General features: G+C 56.7%; 7 protein-coding genes across 7 annotated transcripts; 3 read left to right on the forward strand and 4 right to left on the reverse strand.

The window, feature by feature from the left end:
• Window positions 1-72: 72 nt before the first annotated feature.
• Window positions 73-4251, reverse strand: SCHCODRAFT_02510455 (uncharacterized protein; the record flags this gene model as incomplete). Its single annotated transcript, XM_003029639.1, has 10 exons — window positions 73-777; window positions 825-950; window positions 1000-1495; window positions 1639-2093; window positions 2145-2557; window positions 2607-2968; window positions 3014-3192; window positions 3244-3531; window positions 3583-3974; window positions 4026-4251. 10 exons carry the CDS (start codon window positions 4249-4251, stop codon window positions 73-75), a joined length of 3642 nt encoding a protein of 1213 aa, XP_003029685.1.
• Window positions 4252-4495: 244 nt separating this feature from the next.
• Window positions 4496-5047, forward strand: SCHCODRAFT_02633931 (uncharacterized protein). The gene has a single exon (XM_050345791.1). It carries the CDS (start codon window positions 4652-4654, stop codon window positions 4910-4912), a length of 261 nt encoding a protein of 86 aa, XP_050198770.1. The 5' UTR covers window positions 4496-4651; the 3' UTR covers window positions 4913-5047.
• Window positions 5048-6162: 1115 nt separating this feature from the next.
• On the forward strand, window positions 6163-7274 carry SCHCODRAFT_01157466 (uncharacterized protein). The gene is made up of 2 exons (XM_003029234.2): window positions 6163-7152; window positions 7205-7274. The coding sequence occupies exon 1, from the start codon at window positions 6245-6247 to the stop codon at window positions 7106-7108; it is 864 nt and encodes a 287-aa protein (XP_003029280.1). The 5' UTR covers window positions 6163-6244; the 3' UTR covers window positions 7109-7152; window positions 7205-7274.
• A 3223-nt stretch (window positions 7275-10497) lies between these two features.
• On the reverse strand, window positions 10498-11490 carry SCHCODRAFT_02509906 (uncharacterized protein; the record flags this gene model as incomplete). Its single annotated transcript, XM_050343226.1, has 3 exons — window positions 10498-10573; window positions 10625-11260; window positions 11327-11490. The coding sequence occupies 3 exons, from the start codon at window positions 11488-11490 to the stop codon at window positions 10498-10500; spliced, it is 876 nt and encodes a 291-aa protein (XP_050198771.1).
• Window positions 11491-12576: 1086 nt separating this feature from the next.
• SCHCODRAFT_02510504 (uncharacterized protein) lies at window positions 12577-13279 on the reverse strand (the record flags this gene model as incomplete). The annotated part of the gene is made up of 2 exons (XM_050343237.1): window positions 12577-12958; window positions 13008-13279. 2 exons carry the CDS (start codon window positions 13277-13279, stop codon window positions 12577-12579), a joined length of 654 nt encoding a protein of 217 aa, XP_050198772.1.
• A 600-nt stretch (window positions 13280-13879) lies between these two features.
• On the reverse strand, window positions 13880-14912 carry SCHCODRAFT_02601444 (uncharacterized protein; the record flags this gene model as incomplete). The annotated part of the gene is made up of 2 exons (XM_003029641.1): window positions 13880-14328; window positions 14381-14912. The coding sequence occupies 2 exons, from the start codon at window positions 14910-14912 to the stop codon at window positions 13880-13882; spliced, it is 981 nt and encodes a 326-aa protein (XP_003029687.1).
• Window positions 14913-15017: 105 nt separating this feature from the next.
• SCHCODRAFT_02633946 (uncharacterized protein) lies at window positions 15018-16094 on the forward strand. The gene is made up of 2 exons (XM_050345792.1): window positions 15018-15463; window positions 15515-16094. Exons 1-2 carry the CDS (start codon window positions 15295-15297, stop codon window positions 16021-16023), a joined length of 678 nt encoding a protein of 225 aa, XP_050198773.1. The 5' UTR covers window positions 15018-15294; the 3' UTR covers window positions 16024-16094.
• The last annotated feature ends 29 nt before the right edge of the window (window positions 16095-16123 follow it).

Here is a 16123-nt window from a genome sequence, read left to right on the forward strand (position 1 = left end):
CTGACCATGAGTAACACGTAAAGTAGGGACCAAGCAGGTGAATACAAGCGCTAACGTCCACGAGACCACAAATCAGAATCCAGACGTCGTCGTCCGCAACGAGTCCAGCTTTTTGAGCACCTCGCCCACCGTCCGGTCGAGCTCGTTGGCGATGGCGCTCTGCTTCGACGCCGGAAGCTTCGCAAACGTCTCGCACAAGTCGCCGTCCACAACTGCCTTCACTGGCACATAGTATCCTCTCCAGCTCAGGTGGTCACGACCGACAAGACTGCTCTGCTCTGAGCGCATGTGCTGCTCGAGGGTGCTGATGAAGTCAACGTCCTCCTTCGATACAAACGGCACCAGCATGCCGATCGTACCGTGCAAGCCGGTGTATAAGAGCACCTCCCGTCCACCGGCGACAAGGGCAACCTTGTGGATGGACGTGATGAGGTCGCCGACGTGGAAGTGGCAAAGCAGCTTGGTCTTGTGCGGCGCACCCATCAGAATGCCCTTCTCGTGCAGAATCCCGGCGCCAGTAGGGTCATCGTCGACCTGCTCGGAGACCTTGTAGTCGAGGCGGTTAACGAAGACGTTTCCGAAGCGATCGCCAGCAGCAACGGTGTAGTAGTCGACCATCGTTGCGGCCGATATCCACCTTGGCTGCGAGTCGTCGGCGAAGACCAGCAACCTGTTTTCTGGCGCCTTGTAAACGGCGTAGAAGAGCGATTCTTGCATATCACCGGCGATGATGCGCGAGCCTTGCGTGTTGAGGGTGACGATCGTGGTACCAAAGCCCTGGAGCACGTTAGTGATAGACTTGCTGTCTGAGAGGACCTGCTTACCTTGTTCTCAGCCTTACGAAGCAGCTTCTTCTTGCCGATGTCGTATATTCTCAACGCCTTGCCCACACCAGCCGCTAGCCGACCCTGGAAAGCCAGAAGTGCCAAGGGCACATCGTCCGTCTCCGTCTGTAATAGGTGAGCACAATTATACTCGCTATAGAAGCCATGTCAATACCTTATGATGCAACTCCAGCCCAGCGCCGTCGTTCGTAAACTGGTACGTTCGCAAGTACCCGCTACTACACGTCCTCGGCGAAACTCTCGTATTCGCCGCCGTCCCCACCACCAAGAACAACTCCCCATTCCGCGCCGAAAACGGCACGACCGCAATCGAGAACGCCGCCTCGTTGTTGTCTAGCGGAATGACCGCTACAGTGCTGTTCTGCGTCGGGTCGATAATGCGTATGCACGACCCCCACGTCCCCGCCGGCGCCTTGACGCGCCCGAACTCGGTCACGGGCAGGTTCACCACATCCTCGTCGACGGCCTTGCCTCGCGACATCTGGTCGAGGATCTTCTCGCGCGCGGTCTCGTCGCCGTATACGCGGTGATCGCTCTCGATCATGTAGAAGTAGTGGTTGTTGGGGTGGGTGATGAATTTGCGGGGGGTGTACGAGAGAGGGAGGGAGTCCTGCTTGAGCTTGACGCCCAGCTTGGGGATTTGGAAGATTCTGGGATGGGTGTTAGCATTTGGTTTCGAGTGTGCGAGTGCAAGTGAAGCTCAGTAGGATCAATTGAATAGAAGTTTCGTCAAGTCCGTGGACTTTACGTTCCCTTGGTCTCATCTTTGAATGAATGCGGGAAAAACACTCACCTCAACACGCTGCCCGTAATCCCGATCAACCCCTCCGGACTCAACTCGGCGCTGAAGCTCCATGCAAAGTCGAGGTTCTCGAAGATGAGCGGCGTGAAGTGCACCATGTTCTGGTGCGTGTAGTTGAGCCAGCTGCGCGAGCTGAGCGCCATAATCGCGGGATTTCGCTGGATGGCGACGCGGACGAGCTTGACAGGGCGAGTACCGAGGAAGCGCGTGCGGGTGTCGGTGAGCTGGCCGGTCATCGGGTCGAGGACGGTGCGCAGGAGCACGCCATTCTGCAAGCCGATGTTGACGAACATCGTCGGGTGCGTCTTGTTGATGGCGGCGTCAAGCATTTCTGCTATACAGATGGACGATGGTGGTGCAGTGAGTGCTTGCAATGAGATAGTGTCCAGCGTGCTCTCCGGGTCCAGCGAGATGATACGGACGGTTTGGTCCTCGCAGCCGACAGCCTACCAATGCTTGTCAGAAAGGTCCGCATCTGACAAGATCAGATAACCGACCAAGAATGGTGTCCGCTGCCGCCCTTCTGGCACTTCGCCAATGCTGAGCGCGAGCACCGTGCTGCCCATTGCCTTCCGGTCCTGATACTCGTTCAGCTGACCATCGAGGTCGAGCTCAAAGTAGACCAACTCCGCCGAGCTCAATGCAACGACGACCTGACGTTTGTTCGTCGTCGCCTGCACGATGCTCTTACCCTGGGGCACCCTCCACTCGTTGACTCGTCGATCGGACAAGACGTGCCGGATGCCCTGAGGGTGGACCTGAAGCAGAGCGTCCGCACCGATTTGTTGAACTGCGAGGGTCGGCGCGGATGACAAGAAACCGGTATCTTGTACTTCCTCGATGGTCTCGCCGATGGAAAGAACAAGGGTGCCGTTGACGAAGGACAGGATGATGTACGAATCGAAGGCGTCTAGGGAATGTCAGCATAGTACGAATGATTTGAGCGAACGAATACTTACCATCTTCCTTTTTCTTCGTTGTCCACACCGCGTTCGGTATACCGGGCAAATCGGAGCTTACGCTCTCCTCAACCTCAAGACCATGTCGCAAGGTGCGCAGAGAACTTCTTGGTCCCCGTCCGCAAGCGGCAAAGATTTGGGGCGTGTCAGAGTTCGGCATGAGGTTCAAGACTTTTGAGTCGATGATAGGGTCCAGCGACTCGACCTCGTCTGCAAGGGCAAGGTTGTCCAGAGGATGTGGTTTAAAATGGACGTGGGGGAGAGGCATAGACGAGTCGGCCATGCCGAATTGAGGATAGGAAGAGGAACTGAACTCGGGCTCGTCATCGTCGTCACCGAGCTTCTGGAACTGGTACAAGTAACTGTAGTATGGTTAGCCCGAGAACAAAGATAAGTTGGGGACTGACTGGTTCCCGAATTCAGAAGCGACGAAGAGGAAGCCGGACTTCAGTATACAGAGGGCGCTCGCAACAGGGACGGTGTCGAAGTACTTGATCTTGACCTCTTTCACGTCCTCGTCTTCGTGCTCGATTGTAACCTTGAAGAGGTCACCGTCCTCGCTTTGAAGTAGGAAGAAGAAGGCGCCCTGGTGTATTGCATCAGTAAGAATTGACATGATATACGCACGCAAACTCACCTTCATCTTGTGCATAACCGCCGCGACGATGATGATGCCACGCTCCGGGTCCTCCAAAGGATGCTTTCGACGCGGAATTGGTACGCGGTGTTGGGGGGCGTCCATATGCCGATAAATTATATGGTCCTCGCAGCAGATGAGTACGCCGGATGGACCATCGAAGCGATCAGAGGAAGCCAGTTGACCGCCAGGAACTTGTACAAGGAGGTTTGCACGAGGGTCGGTTGGCTCGCTCCATTTGCGGACGACGTGGTTCAATCCTAGATCGAGTTCATAGTATGTCAACATCTGAGGAAGTATAAGCGCGCGTACGCCACTCATCAGGAAGTTCGGGCGCACCTTCGCCGCATTGTTGAAAGCCTCCCCTGTGGGGTCCTGGTCCGACTCCGAGTAGTCTACCTCGAGCGCGGCGAAAATGGGGTTCTCGAAGCCGACGTCAACACCGACTATATGGTGGATGATCGCGCTGTTCTTATGCGCTTCGAGGGGGGAAGAGATCGTCAAGTTCGCCGCCGCGTCTCGGTTCAGGATATAGACCAATTTTGACTTTTCCATTGCGCCGATCATCACCGCTCGTCCCTTTGGATCTGTCGCGAGATACTGTCCAGGGACTATTCGACGCGCGCCAGACTTGCCGTACGTTTCCTGGTGCAACTTCACGAAGCTCGTCGACTTTGGGTCGTAGTCCAGGATAACAATGCGACCGGAGTCTGAGCCTAGGATGAGATGATCTGAGGGGGGCGTGAATACGAGGACAGTGAACATGCACGCGAAGTGCTCACCCTTGGTTCCTCCCGTCAATCTGAACGCGGCTATCGAGCGAATGGAGCCAAACACATCCGTCGCAATGACTGTCGTCAACTTTCCGGTTTGCACATCGGGGCGTAGGAGTTCCAGCCGCGGGCCATGGCAGATTACAATTTCTTGGGTGCGCGCGCCCGAGAAGTTGCCAACAACAGCTTGAACAGCGGCCGTTGGCGGTTGCAGAGTGAGATTGTACAGATGCATTTTACCTGAGACAACCGGTATCCGCGGCGAGCAGCACCGTCTTTCTGGTGATGGCGGGCGGCGGCGACAGCAACGACGACGACGACGAGCAAGGGGAAGGGCCGACGCGTTCGTGGATGTTGACGAAAAAAGCAATGACGCGTGATCGGTCTAAGCGCCCAAACGCCTACAAACGTCCACCTTGGTTCCTCCTTCCATCTGCTCGAAGATTATGTACGCGCCAAGTTCATCATTACATCGAGACAAGAATGCGCTATGGTCTACAGTGACAGCAGTGTGAAATATCGCGACGCCTCGACACTCTTGCTCATGCACGCGTTGGTAATTGACGAGATCTCGAACGAAGTCCTTTCGCAGATCCTAGGGGAACGCTCGCACCTTCAAGAGTGTCTCTTCTCAAATGGAACTCCCACGTCTTGTCGTGGAACTCTGGCAAGCTGTGCCCTGCGTCTGCGGTGCTTGGCGGGCTGACGCGCAAAACACACCGCGCTTCTGGACGCACTACCCCTTCATGAACTCGCTTGCGCCCAAGAGACACTCGCCGCATTCTACCCCTTCCGACTTCTATGCAGAACAAGCGACACTGTCTTGCACCCTTTGTCTCCTTTTGTCGCCCACCGTATGTCATGATCAAATTTCGGAGCAATTTCTGAAGGATTAGGGTGCGCACGCCTCACGCTGGCAATGAATAACCCTAGGGTATACCACCTGTGCGTTCGTCCACGCCATGCCACGGTACGAGTTGCCTGGTCTGCAGTGTCACGTAGCTCCTTGACAATCTAGCAACATCTCCCACTCGATTTACTAGTTTGTGGGATAGCGTTAAAGCGTGTATCGCTCGAGCTTTCTCCTCGCAGTAATGAGGAAAGCCCTTGGGTTAATCTCAGTTCCCCACCTCTTAGAAAGCTCGAACAACTGGCTTTATCGCTCGACGAAGGTAGGCCTACGGACCTCCTCTCTGCGCGAGTGTAGTCTAAGCATCTCACTAAATTCCTTGAAGTGTTCGTGCCAGAATTACTATGACGACAAACTGCGTGTCATGTTCGCTGATAGCCACATTATCTCTCTCAGGCGCCTGTCTCCCTCCCTTCCGAGTAGTACGACATGGTATGAACGCGCAGTGTGTATGTTTTCCGAGGAAAGTGGAGGTTCGAACACGAACCATCCGCGTGGATTTCCTTTTTGGTCAACAATGTCTTCACATGGCCGATCCTCGACAACCTCGGTCCCCTTGTGCTTTCACTCTTTTATCGACAGCGACCCCTTCCGCAAGCAACGGACGAACGTACGACGAGATGCCGATGGGCCAGGGTATAAACGTGTCGTCGCTCATACAACGGGACGAACGTGAGAGCCCGGGCAATAACAGTTATCATGATTGCCAGCCTCCCAGACTACGTGTATACCCGTCTTCTCATGCTTGCTGGCTCAGGAAGGGTGTGTGCTTGCCCTTGTGATGGTCCTGGTATCTGTAGACGAAGGGAACGTGGCTGCCCGGGACCGCTGCGCGAGCTCGGACTGGATAATCCCTTGGCACAGCTTACAGATCATTCGGAGATCGACGCTGTATACTCGTCCATCCCCACCTGGTATCGTCTGCGCATGCAGCCCAGGCTCTTCCGATTCTCCAGCGTCCCCACAGCACAGTCGAACTGTTCGGACTGTAGTTTAGAGACGCTTTTGCGCCTGAAGACGGACGCCCTTGCTGTTTCAGGCAATGCTGACTGGGCGCTGACTCCGGTGTCCTTGAAGCGGACGTGGATCTTAACGCCAATTCAACATCAGCGTGGATCGCAGCAGCGCATGCCCCTAATCTGAATCAATACCGGCCTTAGAAGGCTTTAGTCAGCCACGGGCGCTATTTGCGTTCTTACCCGACTGTCCATATGTAAAGGGGGCCAGGGGCCGCACAGATGAGCCGCCGTCCCGTCATCCTTTCCACCATCCTTCCACCACCACCTCGCCTTGATCACCTCATTCGCAGCGTGTTATTATGCCCTCCCATCTAGCTGGCCTCAACGAGATCCACACGCCGCCCTCTGCGGCGGACCAGGATCTGCTCAACGTCCCCGATCTCTCTGCCCAGCTCGATCTCTGGACAAATCTCGCTTTCCAGAATGTCGACAGCCCCGTCCTTGACAAGCTTCAGCATGTCGAAAAAGATGGCTCGGACTCCGACGAGACCGAGCTGCACGGCGTGGACGCTGCTACCGCTGCTCTGCGCGACGGTCACTCCAACGTCGTGACGGGCACCGACATCGGCTCGAATGTTTCCCGCTATCAGCTTCAGTCGCAATTCGATCTGAACGCGCTCCTCGCCAGCTTCCCTTTCCAGCAGTATCCCCCTGTCCCTCCTCCCCAGCCTTTGCCGCAGCAGCAGTATGCGCCGCCCCCTGCGTCTGCCCAGCAGGCCGCTTCGATTTCCCAATTCCTCGCCCTTCATGGTCTCGCCCCCTCCATGGGCCCATCCACTCCCTTGCCTCCCGCACCTGCGCCGACCCCTGCGCCAGAACCTCCAGTGAAGCGTCAGCGTACGCGCCGCGCGTCAGTTGAGGCGTCCACGCCCACGCCGGACCTCACAACGCCGCTCTCCGCTACAGAGGATAAGCGCAAGAGGAACACCGCGGCATCCGCGCGTTTCAGGCAGAAGAAGAAGGAGCGCGAGGTCGCTTTGGAGAGCAAGGCAAAGGAGTTGGAGGCCCGCGTTACCGAGCTGGAGCGCGAGTGCGAGGGCCTTCGCCGCGAGAACGGCTGGCTCAAGGGCTTGGTCGTCGGCGTCACGGGCGTGGCAGCGCCCCCAGTCATGACACCTGCGCTTTCCTCGGGGGCGAAGCGCTCTCGCGAAGATGACGCTTAACCTTGGAGAGGTCGCGTCGACGCATTCTCCTGAAAACGTGCTTTGTGAGTTGCTCATCTATCTGGATTCGGAGGGCTGGATACTGATGGTTCTCAGATGCATCCTATGAAGTTGATACTATGCCCAATCTATGTGCCTATGCCCGCAATGTAGCCCTTCTGCGTCGACGCCGCCCCACGATGCTCGTCCATAGAGCAGTGAACAGTTCGCCGCGCTGCGCGAAGACGGTACTTCGCTGGTCGGCCAGCCGCCTCCGGGGTGGCATCCTCGAATGACCGAAATGTACTACCCCCACGTCGGTCCATGGATGTTGCCTCCCGAAGTCGTCATCGGCAATGGGATTGGGCACGCACGCCTGGCGTGTCTGAGGCGGCGGGTCCTCGGACAGAGAAAATGTACGCCAGCCGTGACACCGTTCGCGGGTATCGCAGCGGCACCGTCTCGCGTGCAATCCTGACTCCCGATATGGTGGAGCGATCGTAGACTCAATTTTGTCGGGCGCGGCCCTCCGATATCTTATTTACAAGGCCGTTTGCACCGAACCCTTCCATGACGAGCCTCATTTGCCGTGGCCGACCATTGCCGTCCTGCCCAGACAATGGCGTGACCTCAAGAGGAAAGCTCGCAAGCAGTTGGAAAGGTAATGGTGCTGTGTCTTGCGGTCCTCATTTGAAGGTTCAGCTCAGTGTACTGAGACAACTTGAGGACTGCATGAGGAACACCAGCTAGGGCAGTAAGACGAGCTCTTCAAAGTACTGAAAGTAGACTTAAGGAGTACTTAGTGGCATTAATGAATATCGACGTCGAGTTTGGGAAAAATGAGAATGAACGTCAAAAACAGATGAAGATCTTTGAGCCCGCAGAATGCAACCCAAATTACCCAATCGCACCATCCTAACGTGCTGAATTGCCGTGCGCGCAATTTAGAGGGGGGTCACGTTTCTCAACATTTGTGCACGTGATGATGTGAGCCATTTCGGCATTCGCCGTGATCTGATGGGACGGTTTGCTTCCGCGCTCGCTCTTGTACCTCAGCTTTCGCGTGCACTCGTATTCGCAACCCACATTCATCGTAGGAATGTCTGCCAGCAACAGATACTATCTGTCAACCTTGAAATCACGCCCTGGACGATGGCTTCAAATAGCGCAGTGGCACTCCTAGACCGATTTGTGATTGGTACGAACAAGTATCGTCTATGTGCGCCTCTGACATTCAGGCCTTCGATCTTCCGGCTACAATTTCTTCGAATGGCAGGAATGGCAGAACGGGAGGACATGATTCTGCGATGCTGCAGCCTTAGACTCCCTCGCCTGTGTTATCTGATGCAAACCCATCGCCCTGCCCCTCGCACTGCCTCTGTGGCAGAGAAAGCCTCCACGGAAGGAGTACCTCGACCAGGGACCATCGCGGGCCAATGAAGTATACGCCGTCCACGATGTGCTGAAGCCTCGCCCCTTGACCGGATCTGTCGTCTGTTTCTGCTTCCGGATCAGCCAATACAGCAAGAAGCTACACAGCCGTGAGGCTACCTCCGCGAATCGCGTACTCGCCGTGCCTCCGATGTATCCCCACTTCACATTGTCCTTCGTGCCTGTATGCTCTCTTCCCGTTCTGTCACCGTTCGCCATGTCTTCTCCGTCAGTATTGGCGTCTCGTTGGGCGTGGCCGACCTAACGATATTCAGTATTGATGATGCCGCACGCAGGAGCCCGGGATCTGGCGGTGAACTTGCGACCATCGATGGGCATGGGCGCGCCCATTGAAGAGGACCTTGAGGCTTCGTGGCTATTTCCATGATCACTGTACTAGACCGTGCATACAATCTGCGTGGCACGCCCCGGTGAGTGAGGGAACACTGTCGGCATGCGCTCAAACCCCCGTGTCCATGCCACACCGTGGAAAGACGGCCAACTGCGCTTGACATGTCCACATGAACTATCCTGCCCTCTCGTCTCACATCTCTAGTGCTCTCGGCATCGAACGAGGTCCGACATAGGCGTACACGCCGCCCACAAATATTCGCCTACCCATACTCCCCGCCACCGTCCGATCCGGTCCCTGGTCGACGCCAACAGCTCCCATTGCGTTGAGTCGCGGTGGGCACTCGAGACTATTTGACCTAGAAGGTCGATTCGGTCGGTGATTTTCAGTACCACAGGCGAGAGACTTGGACTGTGTTGATCGCAAAGTCGTTTGTGGGATCGCATCGTCAAGCGTTCGACCGATGAAACGCGCTGCAAAGTTCAAGTCCTCTTGGGGTCGAATGTGGCGCCGTCTTTGGCTCTCTCTAGACCCTCGAGACCCTAATCTTGATGCGTGCATCTCGTGGCATAGAACATCCTAGAGAAGCGGCATTTACGGCCGCGTATTTGCCCCAAATTCCACCGACACTGCCAATCCTCGCCACTCTCCGCGCCAGCGCCTTTTTGCAGCGCTTGCCGTCGCCGTCTCGTAAGGATGAACTAGCCTCGACTGATACCCATCGTACTGGTCCGTCACCTCCTCACCCTTGGGTTCGCTTCCTATCGATGGTAGCGGTGGCAGTTCAGAAGCGTACGAAGGGGAACGTCCGCCCTCGCATCTGGTAGGGCCATTCACTAGCGGGTACGTGATGTTCATAGCAGATTACCTTTCACGCGTTTTACACGTGTACGGCCCGTTGAGTTGCAGTGTGTGTGAGGCGAACGGGCTTCTTGCACCATTTTTCCCGACAGCGGCCATTGACTTCACGCCCTCGGGGCGGTGCGAACGATCGTGATAGGGCGCCTGAACTTCTGTCGCCTTCACGGGAAGGTCCGCTGATCTGTATATACCCGTGTAACCTTGCCTTATTTGACCTCCGCTTTCAAGTCCTCGGGAGATGGCCAGTAGAGTGGACGACGTCCACAGCGCGCGCCCGTTATCCTCGGCTCCGCCCAGACGGATCAGACGCTCGAACGAGGCCTTACCTAACTACCGCCCATCGCAAAGGCGAATCGAGATCAGAACTGTCAATACTAGAGTATACAGATTGCTAAAGCCGATACACTTTAGCAGCTAAGTGCGATGGGCGCGTACATGAACGGACATCGGTAGGAGAGCACCCGCTCATTTCCCGAGCCGGAAGTTAACCAAGGATAGGTAGAAGAGCTAGTAAAACAGGGAAAGCAGTGATGACGGGAGATACACGGGTCAACGGAGGTGACAGAAAGTCTGGAACACGTAGGAGTGGTGGGAACCTGGTGTCGGATTTATACGAAGAAGATGGTAACCGGAATGCAGACCTGGCACTAAACAACGAGTCGCGCAATATAGACAATTATGGTCAGAGACGGAGAGGACAAGCAGAATACACGACAATCGATGTGATGAGAGTTGATAAATGAGAGACGGAGACTAGGGAAGGGCGTCAGGTGCGTTTCCGCACCCTGCGCGGCGCCGGCGTGCAGTTGCCAGAGTCGGTATGCCGCTGGCACGAGTCGAGCCTATACCGTGGACATCAGCGGAGGGTTAGGCGCGAAGAGGGTGAGGCGTACCTGGTGAAAGTACGGAGACACTTGTCGCATTGGACAGTCTGGTTCTTATGAACGCTCTCGATGTGTCGCCGACGGTCGTGCTGCCGCGTGAAGGTCCGTGAGCAGTGCTCGCATGGGTGACGGACTTCGCTAGACCGTTGCTCGGGGCTGGAGTGTACCGCCGACGAGCCGTCAGACGAGAGAGCGGAAGGGCTACCGGGGTCGTAATGAGACATCGTGGCCGGCATGCCATAGGGATAGTGGGCCTGATGAGCGGACTCATAGGAGGATGGTGGGGAGTATTGGTGCGGTGAGGAGCTGGAGTAGTAGTCATAGGGCGTGGAGGAGGTCGGAGGCATATACGGCGAGATCGGGGAGGGTAGGAAGTCCCCGGGGGTAGCTGGCGCGTAGGGGTTGACGTTGTAAGAGCCGGGTGAGACCGCTCCCATGGTCGACGTCGAAGGCTCCGATATAGCAAGACCTGCCGGTAGAGAAGACCCTCCGATGTAGTGGTCGGGCGCCGTGTATGAGGTCGCTGAAGGGTATGGGGCAGACGCCGCCATAGGACGAGGGTCCACATCGTACAGGCCCTGCATACCACCGTACGGGGGTTGAGGATAATGCGACGGCGAAGACGAGGCTTGAGAAGGGTGGTTGCTGTATTGCACGGCGTGAGGGAAGTAGCCTGCAAAATCATTCAGGACGGAACTTGCTTATAGAGACCGCACCAGCTTGCCTTGGCCAGAGTTATCGATCAGCCCATCGTGGGCGCCTGGCGACAAAGCAGTGTATGTGCCATAAGCATGAGGGCCGCGCGACGAGGCGTGTCGCGAGCCCGCGCCGTGCTGGCGCTGGACAGAGTAGTAGGTGGGGCGAGAGGGATGCATGAAAGGGTAGAAGGACGCAGAAGAGCCGGATTGCAACGTGCGCCTTAAATACGCTCGCGTACATGATGGCGCCTGTCAGCAGCCCGGCCACTCATCCAAACCTTGACTTTCCTGATACGTCGCGCGCCTCCTTCCATCAACCCGTCCTTCATCCACGCTACCAATGCAGATCCCGGGGCCGAACGTTGTCCGTTTCCGTTCCTCGGGAAGCTATTGGCCAGAGGGTATTGAGTCTGGACGCATGCATGTCTGCCCCACTAGCCGGTCGCTGCCCAGCCACATGCATTATATCCACTGCCTCCATGTATACTGTCGGATGGGCGACGCGCCCCTGCAGGCCATGCTCGACGGGCCTCGGGTACATGCGCCGAAACAGTGGACTGATTTCCGCAGGCAGTGCCGCCGTCTTCGGCTCTTCCAGCGTCAAAAGCACTTCCTGTCAGCACCGCCGAAGGTGAAAGCAGTCCAGGAACGACGAAAGTCGCACTGACGCACGTACTACGAGTGACTGGGGTCTGGAGCGCCAAACTATAGCGCCCTATGGGGCGGGGGCGGGTGATCATGTACAATGTTGATCGCCGCCAGCGCTTGTGCTCGGGAGGTGTGGGTGTTGACCATTTTCTCCATGAGGAGATATGAGCTGCAAATCAAATTATTTCCATAAGATACCGACACGAAACACACGTATGGGGAAGACGACGAGCACGGGGGCCTCTGCTATTGAGCTTTGGCAACCATCGAATGTTGAGCAATAGGGCAGCGGTTCAACGTCATCAAGCTAGAGGCGTCAAGTTAATGGAGCAATCAAATGTGGAGATATAGACCGTGGAAGAGTCCAAGGGAAATATACCTCCCGATTTCCATAGAACTCGCCCACCAAATAGGTTGCGTCGTAGAGAAAAGCGAAGGTGGCTTTCAGGCGTAATAGAGCCCTTCGACTGTCTGACATCTGCCGGGTAAGCTTTCCATCATCACGAGCGGTAGATACGAAGAACCCACGAGAAACAGCCAGAGAAGGGATGCACTGTCGTCGTTGGTGTAGGGCGGGGAGGGAGCATCCGCAGCGCGTCAACGATCCAATCCATCTCACAGCCACGCTCGGGGTTCGATACGGCCCCGCGTTTGCATAGCGCACATGCAGAACGTCTGAAAAGGCGGCCACGAAGTCGTCTCCGTCTTCAACAATACACGAGCCCTAACGCGGGTCCAAAAAGAGAGAGCGCAGCCTAGCCGGGCTTTAGTGGGATCATACGTCGCGGCCCACACGGCAAGCCGCGGGAGAAGCACCACTTGCCGGCGTAGGGTACCACATCGCTGGCGTTGGAGGTGCCAGAAGATTCCTGCCAACCGAGGATCACGATACAAACGCGCGCCATACTCCCTAAACCGTCCGGACGAGCGAAGGCGTCTTGACACAGACGCAGCGTCAGCACCTGGTAGCATGCGGTAGTCGATGTCATAGCGGACGCTATGGGGGTTAGAACGTAGTCTATCCGACAAAGCCCAACTGGACGCACCGACGCATGCTGCGACCGTGCATACCGATGCGGCCTGGTAGACGGTACTCTTCTCTAGCCAGACCGCTCGTCGATCCTATCACGGCAGTAAATCGAGATGGGTCGGGAGAGCTAGCGCCGGTGGTCGTCGACCCTACCGGTGGCAGGACGTGCCCGATGCTAGGGATCGAGTTGAGCGGCTTGCACGGGGGAAAGTATCGCTCGATGCATTTCTTATTGCAGCCGCAGGTCAACTCGGCGTTGGCCGTTTGTTCAACGGTCGACGTGCGCATCTGTGCCTTCCTCCGCCGGATGGACTAGGTCAGGCGACACCGTGATACCAGAGTATGACCGAGCGAAGGGACGTCTGCTGCCACTGCCCGTGGAGTTAGCGGTTAATGCCGAGAATAACAGCAGCAAACATCGTGGCGGAAACGGTGGTTGAGTCTCGCGAGTGACATAACGGCCAATGCCATGCTTCACCTGCACTTCAAACCTGCTCTTAGCAAGCTTCACGGGCCACACAGACGATAGACATACCGACTGCATCGCTGCTCGCGAACCTTGTTCGTGGACAAGACCATTTCCTGACAGCGAGCACTCTCGTTGAGGCGACCAAGAAGGGCGCTTCCGTCGGAATCGGTCATCTCTTGCCATTCTCTATTCAGAAAAATGGCAGAGCTCGAACGGCTTCATCAAGCGTCAGGCGGCGACGCAAGACGATAAGGAATTTGCTGGAATTTCTAGCCGAACCTTACTGCTGAATTAGTCGCGGCGAATTCATCTTAGGAGAGATTTATGCTGCATACGTAGTCAATGATACCATTGAAAGGTGACTATGAGTACAGTGGTAGACGTTTTGACGACATTACACACCACAGATAGTCAAGGGGTTAGTCCGAGTCACCCTCATCATCCTTCCCCTCTGCAAGTCCCTCAATCTCTACCCCTCCGCCACCTTCCTCATCGCTGTCCTTGTCGCGCTCTTCGCGTTCCTTGCGCTTCTTCTGCATCTTCTCGATGACCTTGTCTGCGCGGTTGAAGATGCCGGCTGTCGGAGAGCCGCAAGCCAGACACTTCGGCGTTTTGGCGAACCGCTTGATGGCACAGGCGGAGCAGAAGTAGTGACCGCAACGGGTGACGATGGGGTCGGTGTACGGTTTTCGGCAGATGAGGCAAGCGAAGGGGATATCTTCGTCGTCTGAGTCTGAGTCAGACTCAGAAGCGTCGCCTGCTTGCCGCTGAGGGTTCTCGGCCAGCTTGTCGAGTTGCCACCCGGCCAGGTACGTCCCACGGTCGTGTAAGAACTTGCATGTGTCGCCGAAGCCGCAGAAACCAGTTTCTAGGTATAGCGTGTGAGCATCCGCGCGACAAGAAGACAAGCAACAACGCACCTTTATAATCTTTGCACACGTCCGGCTGATAGTCCACTATAGTCACTTGTCGTATCGTGTTCGCGCTGCGCTGCGGGCCCTGGCGCATGGCCTTCGGGACCTCCTTGCTCTTCTGCAAGTGACTCTTGTAGGCTTTCTGACCGTGATATTTGCCGTCCTCGGGCATCTCCACGTCATCCTCGCCCGCGTCGATAGCCTCCTTCCGCCGCCGTTTCGCGAGGACTGCCTCGATTTCGTCGCCAGCCAGAATCTCAGCCGCGTCGTTCTTGTGCGAGGCCCCAGCCGCGTACTTCACGTCGGGGCCCTCGCGCACGTTCTCAGCATCGTCGTTGTCGAGGTCGTCGCGTTGGTGGGTCTTACGCTTCGTCCCCGCGCTCAGAAGGTTGCCTGCCGCTTTCTTCTGCGGGAGGACGACCTGAGTGCCGCTCGGGTCGGTAGAGGTCGAGGGGGATACTGAGCGCTGTCTTCGCGTAGCAGTGGGGCGGGCTTTTCCCTTCTTGAAGAAGGGAACTTTGACTTCGGACGACGACATGATGGCGGTACGGGATGGAGGCTGATCGTGCTGACCAAGCACGCGTGCACCCCTCAATCAATCACGTCGGCCCGGAGTTCCGACGTTGAACTCAACCACCGTCACACATCGCCAGTCGCGGCCTAAATCAGGCGAATTCAGGCGCTGAAATCACGAACGCTGACTCTGAGTTACTGAAAGTTCCCCATGCGCTACATGTCTACGGTGCTGTGTCTCTCTGGCCTCGAGCCCGACTGGTCGGCGCCCTTTTATCTGAGTCCATCAGCGCCCAAACCGCGCGTGTTCAGGAGGCCTGCCGCGCTTCATCGCCACAAACCATGCACTCTTAAACAGGTGGCATCAGCCAGCTCAACGACGTTCCTACACCTTTCCTTATACCACCATGGCTAGCTGGGGAGCATCTCAACCACCCTGGACCAGCGCGTACACTAGCGGCTACGCCCCCACCCCGCAACCCTCATTCGCCGGCCAACCACCAGCCTACGGTGGACAGTATTATGGCCCAGGAGCTTGGCCACGTCCCTACGATGCGCCCACTGCGGGCAAACACCGTACGTCCTCTCGCCATCTTACACACCCCTCCCCAGTTTACCTTCCCCCAGCCGCCCCGCGATCTTCCAAATACCCCGAGTTGAACCCGATGCTGGCGGAGGACGTAACGATGCTGCGCGTTGACCTGCGCCATAAGCCACGCTCAGAGGTCCTCGCCGCGACGTACTACACGACCCCGCGGGCGCCCGCGATGTCCAATCATGCCTCGACGCTGCGGCTCGTGGCGCACGATTTCCCCTGGACCATCGATATCGTGATGCAGATGCCGGTGACGTGCGAGGCGGTATGGGACGCGCTGTACAGCGCGCTGCAGGAGCCCTTGGCAGACTCGGAGTGGGGCTTGATCGTCGGGGACAAGAAGGTACGCAAGAGGGTGCAGGACGCTGCGAAGAAGCGGATCGACGCCGGGGACAAGGATAAGGCCCTTAGAAGGATAGACTTTCTGGGTGACACGATCTTCTTCAAGGGATTGGGGAAAGATGAGGAGTTCGTGAAGCTCAGGCTTTTCCCCGGTACGAAGGATGTGCCGGCTACCTGGGTAGTGAAGCTAGGTTCATGAATGTATACTGTATCTCATCTCTGGGGGCTATAGGTGGAGATGGATCACTTGAGATGCTGTTTGGGGCTCCATCCGCGAAAGGAAAGTGATGTGTAGAAGT

This window comes from Schizophyllum commune (genome assembly GCF_000143185.2).
Source record: "Schizophyllum commune H4-8 unplaced genomic scaffold SCHCOscaffold_9, whole genome shotgun sequence".
NCBI lineage: Eukaryota > Fungi > Basidiomycota > Agaricomycetes > Agaricales > Schizophyllaceae > Schizophyllum > Schizophyllum commune.